We start from the raw sequence: 8,054 nt of genomic DNA on the forward strand, positions 1-8,054 counted from the left end.
TAGCCAATGTTCCCACCTTGGAACACAGTATATAGTGACATCAGGAACAAAAGATTGCCAAAAGACTATCTATATGCACAGAGTGTTTTCATGAATGTAGAATATAATTATTTATGACCTTAAATAACAAAAAAAAAATTAAAAACATAACTATACATACATACATATGTGTATGAAAAAGTCTGTACTAAAAATACTAACATTTTAACACTAAATTTATAACACTATATTTAACTGAAAATACTAACATTTAGCTAACATGTTTGTTTACACATGCAGCCAAAACTTTGGAAAATCACAAAATTCCTGCATATCTCTATGAAAAAGCCTGTTACAGACTTTTAAAGAAATTTTAAGTTAAGCCAGGTTTTAATTGCAAAGCTTATGGATGAGCCCATTAAGAAAAAACACTACAAGGCTACTAAACCCCTTAGCCACAAATCATGGGAGCTGGGACAGTACCATCCTCTGTCTTTTAGTCTTTACCCAGCAACCACAGTCACAGCTACCAGCAATAGGATGTGGAGGATGCAGTCTGCCCAAACTTGGCTGCTCCTATGTCCATCCTAATGAAGGTCCAAACCTTTTCCTGACTGGGAAAGCACCTGAAAACATACCCAAGTACATCTATAGTCAGCAAAATATTGTGCATATGCTTACTATTAAGCAAATTATTGTACTGAGAAAATTAAACTGGTTTTTAGTTCCTCCTTATATTATGTGTACTAAATGCCTTTTTTGCATAAGGACCTAAAGAATTAGGGGCTGATACTTAAAGTCTGACTATTTAGAGTCAGATAAGAGCCCTTAGACAGTGTCCATAAAAAGTGTCTGTTTTATTCATGTTGCAAACAGTCATACCACTAAATACTTCTAAAAATAAATTAAATTGCTCAGTTGGTCAGATCACCTGGTTACTTAATACATCCAAACCACTTTCCTTGAGAAAGAGATGCATCAGGCAGGATCTCCAGGGTAAAATCTGTTGCAATGCTCCTGAGTTCTGAAATTCATGTTTTCAGACAGTTCATTGGGATTCTGCTGAGGGCATCTGTGGAAGTTTATAATTCTATCTAAAGAATAAAGATCCTGGTTTATGCAGTACAACCAAGTGGACTGTTCATGTAACCCTGCAAGGAGTGAGTGTGGACAGCACAGACCTGTGTCAGCCACTGCTGGGAACTACTGTGGATCTGAGACAGCAATGGTGATCAGAGAATGGAACTGGAGGCATTGCTCCCTGTATGACTCTTCCCCATGTGACTGCTTATCCAAATTAAGATGCCTTTCCTTAACACACTGCTACTTTTACAACTACGCATCTGTACATGTGTGGGAAGAAGACAGCACTTAATCCAAACTGTTCTGCATGTGAAAACAAACACATCTGAAATTCAGAAGTATTTCTTTAAGAAAGAGTAAAAGGTTCTTATCCTCACCCAAAGGATTAGAAGGTCAAAATGTACATTTGTAATACGCCCAAATAATGTAACTGCTGTATACAATTCTCTCATTGGAAGGACACGCATGTTCAAAAAAGCATGGGGTTTTGCAGAGGAAACCCTGCCTTCTTTATCTGATGTCAAGGACAGCTTTGCCTTTGACTTCATCTGGGCCAAGATTTCACCCCATATGTTTCCAGAGATTCTCTGTGATTCTGCCAAAGTAGCACAACAAGTGGCTCTCAAAAAAAAACCTAACCAAAAAACCCAAACAGGAAATAGTCTCCAAGGAATATTTCTTTTTTAACTCTTACAATTAAGACTAAAGAATAATAGTATGATTCTTACAGTCTTTTCTTCTAATGCAAACCCAGGAACAATGTCCTGTATTATTTATTTATTTATCCTATTTATTTATCAGGAGTCATACATAGAAGAATTCATGTTAAATTATATCACGGAACTTCAAATCAGTTTCTCATGAAGTTTACTCCTCCTCATTATATGCAGCAACTCCTACATTACATGCTTGGGGTTTTTATAACTCAAGATATTTAGCTAACAAAAAATAACAATATTCCATCCAACTTTTCAGAAGCAGTATTTAATCTAGTAATGTAAAAAACGATGATAGAGATTTAATTAAAGAGAGGGGGGTGTTTAATCAAACATAACATAAGAAAAAACTATGAAAGCACCTTTTCTATGCTTCAAAACAGCTAATTCTTGAATTAGCCATTCCCTGATTTCATCTACAAGTAAATTTTCACTGCTGAATTGTCAAAACTTTCAAACAAGAGAAATACTCCCAGTCTCTTAAAGATCACATTATAAATAGTCATGTCCAACCTCCACATTTCTCTCTCTGACTTCATTCCTAGGCAGCACTGAAGAAGCAGCTACAGTCACATGGTGCATTCAAGGTCATGCTATTCTAATTGACAGAGATAGCATTGATAAATTACGCGGAAACAATGATAATGGAGTCATTAACCTTGTTCCAGCACACTAAAGGTGCTTCATAATTAAAAGGAATAAAAAAGTTACAAAAACATATAAAGATTTTATTGTTCAGCCTTTTCTCTCCTACACACTGCTGCAAAGCACTGTCAGGGAATAGTAATATTGCTGTAACGTGGCTGCCTGTGCTTTGTCACCGAGGGGCGCAGGGATACACTGGCTTACACTTGAAGGAGGAGTCAGGTAGTGAAGTGCACAAACCATTGACTTTTTTTTTTTTTCAAATAGGAAGTTGGATCCAGAAGGCCTCTTTCTTTGGCGTAAAGGATGCTGAGCAGATGAAAGATCATTCCAGCCAGGAAGTCTTTCTCAGTCCAAGAATCTGTGCTGAATTGTCATTTTTAAACATGCAGACATGTGGCCAGTCCTTTGAGAACTTGCATTAAAACTGTAGTGAGTTAACATACTGAACTGAAACTCCTCAGATATGCAGAGATACAGGTACAGATACATAGAATTAAGCAGAATTCAGAATTTATCCCTTATGTCTCACGAGGAAGACTGCAGTAATTCCCAGACTAAAAGCCTGACTAGTATCCCTAATTCATATATGACAGGTAATTTATTGAGGGTGCACATATTAATGAATCACCAGTGGTTGCTTTGACTTAAAGAGAAATGTTATAAAAACAGTGAAGAGACAGGACATGTGTTTCACATAGCAACTTGAAGTAACCTTATATATTTGCCTTATTGTGAAGAATCTAGAGGATTTCTGAAAAAAAAATTTGATTACAGGCAATCTACCCTTATCTTCTTGACACTTCATATTATGCTTCTTTTTGAATCCCATCACAGTAAGACCAATAAATTTATTAATAAAACAAGGACAGTACAGAGCAGCCTTCCTGCAGTTCAGGTGCCCAAAGATGACACTACACTGGCAAGACAGAATCCATTGTATTCATTTTTAATCTTCACTTATCACATGAACTATTGTGTCTCCCTGCAAAGCCCAGCTGTCAAGATAAGATCTACAGCATATTGCACAACTTACCTATAAGGACAAATAAAAAAGTCACACACTGTATCTGTATATAGAGGCTTGACCTCATAGAGATAACTGAATATACTATAAAGTACTTTCTGAAGGCCTAAGTGGAAATCAGATTTTTCTACTGTTTCTGTCATGTCTGGATAAACTAATAATTAGCATATTCTTCAAGCATTCAGAAGTATCGCAAATTCTACTTTAAACAATAAACCGTCAATTACAAAGAGGAAGTAGAATTGCCAAATTATACCCAGCGTCAGAGAGATTCTCCTCTGCGTCCTCTGAGCACAGGCTGATGGCTAGAGTTGCAGAGCACAAGCGCCTCTGATGTATCTAAAAACTTCCCACCGCAGAAATTCCCAAGTTTTCAATGGCTGGGCTCGCTGCCCGGCTGGAATGCGTACTTTAGCGATACGCCTACAGCCGCTGCACCACCCATAGCCAAGGAGCACCTACAGACTCGGTTCCCAGAGCAGCTCCGGGGCTCCAGAAATGCTGCTGGGGTAGCAGAAACATCCTCGCGAGCGTTCGGCTGCAGAGAACTCAACTCAGCATAGTTTAAAGAGGACAGAAACAAACATGTAAACAGCATCTGAGGCGTCTCTACCGACTTTCCTGGAAACGCATTAACCTATTACAGTACTTCAAAATAAATAAGCGAAACAGAGGCGAGGCTAGAGTATACCGTTCTCTCCCAAAAGTTTCTTTCTGCCTGTCCTCTCACTTGCTCTTAGCTCCCCGTTCCCTGGGATTAGCGATCGTTTTCACCACAGATCAAATGAATGACTTTTCCGCTAATGACACTTAAGGGATGCTAAAGGCACCCTGGGCGCCACCGGGGACGCGGCGAGCGGCGGCAGCCCCTATCCCCACGCCGAGGCGCCCGGAGAGAGGCGAAGCCAAGGGCAAGCCCCGCTCCGCAGCCGGCCCCGGCCGCCGCTCCGGGCCCCGGCAGCGGCAAGCGGAGGGGCGGCGGGGCCCGGGGCCGGTGGGTCGGTGGGGACCCGTCCCCGTGAGCCCGGGGCTGCCGGGGCTGCTGCCGCCGGCCCCCGCCCGGCCCCCCGGCATGGCGAAGCGCTGTCACTGACGCACATTTAATTCGCCCGGCTGCGGGTACCGCGCAGCGCCGCTCGCATCCTCCCCCCGCCGCCGGGGAGGGGGCGGCTCCGGCGGGGAGGGGGAAAGTCAAACTGCAGCAACAAAGTTGCTCCCCCTCCGCTCCCCCAGACGTGCCCCGGCCCCCAGGGGTGAGCAGAGAGGGGGGGCCCATGCCTGCCTTACCTTGCTTGACGCACTTGAGGCGGATGGGGTCCTTGCAGTGCTTGATCACGGCCAGCACATCCCTGATGGTGAGCCCGGCCACGGGGGTCTCGTTTACCTCCAGCAGCAGCTCCTCCGGCACCAACTTGCTGCCGCCCTCATAGGCCACCTTGCCGGGCTTCACTTCCCCCAGGTAGGGGAACTGGCCATTCTCGGCGCCCCCCTTCAGCTCGAAGCCCAGCTGTCCCTCCGGGTTCCTCACGATCACGATCTCGTGGACTCTGCTCGTCCAGTGGCTTTTTTTCTTCAAGCCCTTGGACATTGCCGTGGGGATGCTCTGCCCGACTCCCTCCCTGCAGTCTGTGCTTCTCCCCCCCTCCCTCTGTGCCCCCGCTCCCCGGGGCAGCCGCGCTGCTCGGGCAGGCTCGGGGCGGGCGGCAGCGGCCGCGGCTGTGCCGGCCGGCGGCCCCGCGGGCTGCGAGCTGGTCGGGAGCGCCTCTGAGCCCGCTCCGCCCGGCTTTAGCTGATATCCATGGCAGCCGCGGCGGCCGGACCCTGCCTGCGCGTGGATGCACTAGTTGTAGAGAAACTGGCAGGAGGGAGGAGGGAGGAGGGAGGAGGGAGGGAGGCAGCGGGAGGGAGGGGACGGCCGCGGCGCGGGGAGGAGGAGGAGGGGTGTCGGTGTCGGTGCCGGAGCGAGGCGGGCGCTGTTTCGCCGCTCCCGCCCGGCCTGACCCGGTAGTGAAGGCCGAGAGAGAGGCTGCCTGGCACGGCCGGCAGAAGGCGGAGAACGGCCCGGGCGGGGGGGCGAGGGCGCTCGGCGGGCGGGAGCGAGAGCGGAGACCCCTGCCCGGCCCCGGCGCGGCCCCGGCCGGGAGCGGGCGCTCGGCGGACCGATGGCGCCGGCCCCGCCCCGGTCGGACACTGCCCGGCACTGCCCCGGACACTGCCCGGCACTGCCCGGCTCCTTCCCCGGCCGGCCGGACACTGCCCGGCACTGCCCCGGCCGGACACTGCCCGCCCCGCCCCGGACACCGCCCGGCACTGCCCAGCGCCTTCCCCGCCCCGGCCGGACACTGCTCTGCGCTGCCCCGGACACTGCCCGGCACTGCCCGGCTCCTTCCCCGCCAGAGCCGGACACTGCCCAGCGCTGCCCGGCTCCTTCGCCGGCTGGCCAGGCACTGCCCATCATTGCCCCGGACACTGCCCATCATTGCCTCGGACACTGCCCAGCAGTGCCCCGAACACTGCCCATCATTGCCCCGGACACTGCCCAGCAGTGCCCCGAACACTGCCCATCATTGCCCCGGACACTGCCCATCATTGCCCCGGACACTGCCCATCATTGCCCCGGACACTGCCCGGCACTGCCCAGCGCTGCAGCCCCGAGGGCTCCGGCCGCGCCTCGCACCGTACCGGGGGCATCGCGGCGCTGCGGGAGCTGCCCGAGCCGGAGCGGAGGAGCGTCCTGCGGTCCAGGAGCTCTGCTGGCTGCCGGGAAGGACCAAAGGCAGCTGGGCTTCGGGCTGTGGCTGCAAAACCAAGTGACACCTGCTTGCCTCGAGCATCTCCGTGTCGCGGCCGTTTGCAGAGTGGTTTCACTCCACGTGCAGACCTCAGTTTATTGAGTTGCACATGGGCATTATTGTTTACTCTGGATGCTGTCGCCAGAGCTGATGGCTCAGGTGGGTGCTACACCTGAAGGGCATATGACAAAGAGAGGGGTAGCAGTTCTTCCCGTGAAATTTACTGACTGACACCCAGCAAGTGTTCACCACCCTCCCACAAGTTACCTTCTGCTGCCTGTCCTTAGTGGCCAAAATCCCACACTCCAACCTGCAGACCTTCCCTAGAGTCCCAACAGTGGGATGCACTGTTCAGAAGGTGATACTGTACCTCGCTCCTCCTGAGAGCTCTCCCTTTACTTACTTCTGTCATATGCCTCACATGTGTGAGAGCAATGGAGTGTAGCAATTGGCACGTCTTTCTAGGAAACTTGCCTTGACTAAAAAAATAGTTTCCACCCGAAGTGGAGGTTGACAAGATACACTCAGAACAACATTCTGACTTTAAGAAGTGCAGTTCTTGTGCCTGCAGGATATAGGAGAGCAGGATATATGGAGGCAGAGGTCTACAGACAGGGTATTGAATGGGATAAGGCAGGAGAAATGTACTTTGTATTATGGCATGTGATTTAAAGATGGTCAGATATTTTTAAAATTTCAATTAAAGTGACTCTGCAATGAAATTTTTCAAATTGTACTGCTGTTTTTCCTCTTGGTTTCTATGGAAACAGGCCTTTATGCAATCATGCTTGGCTGTCTCCTTTACTTCTCCAATAACTTTTGAAGCTGTTGGGCAGTTTCACCCAAATCTATCTCAAATATAATTAAGCTATTTCATGAAAACAGGCAGCTGGGTAGGGCTGAGAGATCCTGTAAATGTCCCAAAGGCTGTAACATGAACTTTCCTCTTATTAAACACTGATTCACATGGTTGAGAGACCATATAAATGTCTTGGTAATGAGAAAAGTTTCAATTACAGCTCATTATCAGCCTCACTATAAGTCTGTGGGAAACCAGGGTTCTTCAGTTCATTTTCCCTCAGAATTATTTGTGTTCCAGAGGTGGAACAGACACATGCAGAGGGGAAGAAAACACTGAGAAATTACTAACATCTGTATTTGCAAGTCATTTCACCTGTTTTGCTGTGGGGGCCTGGTCAGAAGTGCAAAACTCTGTGTGTGAGTGGCTTCACAAAAGTGGGCTCTTCTGTGGATAAACAAAAGCAAGGATAAACAAAACCAAGACCCCAGATATTTGGAAACATGGGATACATAAGTACAGACAGCTGAAGATGGGAGGGGAGCTGGAGAGATACCGTGACTGGAAGGTACAAAGATGTTTTCACTGGTGGGACGAGGGTATGTAATGGTCTCGTTTTCCAAGGACCATCACAAATATCCTGTTGTCACTAGGGAGCAGGGGCTCTGGTCTGGACAAAAAGAGGCTTAGGCATTTGGAAAGAGCAAGAGAGTCAGTAGGTTTGTCTCTCTGTAGCCCTGCCTTCTCAATTTGTCTTGGTTTTTAGTTCAGAAAGGGGTAGCAAGCAAATGGCATAAAAGAGGAATACAAGACATAACATCCTGTTTTCCTTCAGTTTCACATATTTTACCAAAATCACTTCTTTGCTGAGTCATCTCCTCTACTAAAGTCCACTCTGTTAAAGTGGTTACCATTTCTTAATTTGGAGTTTGTAGTCATTCTGCTAGAATAATATTGCTGTTGTTGTTGTCTTATAATTAAAATAAATTTTAAAGTAACTTCATGTTTACCAC

General features: G+C 47.9%; 1 protein-coding gene across 15 annotated transcripts in view; it reads right to left on the reverse strand.

Annotated features, from left to right (window-relative positions):
- Positions 1-5,122, reverse strand: part of MAGI2 (membrane associated guanylate kinase, WW and PDZ domain containing 2) — a 697,856-nt gene extending 692,734 nt beyond the window's left edge. For 5 of the 15 annotated variants that reach the window (XM_077783653.1, XM_077783651.1, XM_077783652.1 and 2 more), the window contains exon 1: positions 4,738-5,119. In XM_077783653.1, coding sequence (XP_077639779.1) covers positions 4,738-5,038 — 301 coding nt within the window. In that variant the 5' untranslated portion in view covers positions 5,039-5,119. Of the gene's footprint in view, positions 1-4,737 lie in introns of all 15 variants that reach the window. The other 10 variants (XM_021528842.2, XM_021528840.2, XM_077783664.1 and 7 more) reach the window with 4 other exon arrangements.
- Positions 5,123-8,054: the final 2,932 nt, after the last annotated feature.

The sequence above is a fragment of the Lonchura striata genome, chromosome 5 (assembly GCF_046129695.1).
Source record: "Lonchura striata isolate bLonStr1 chromosome 5, bLonStr1.mat, whole genome shotgun sequence".
In the NCBI taxonomy this organism is placed as follows: domain Eukaryota; kingdom Metazoa; phylum Chordata; class Aves; order Passeriformes; family Estrildidae; genus Lonchura; species Lonchura striata.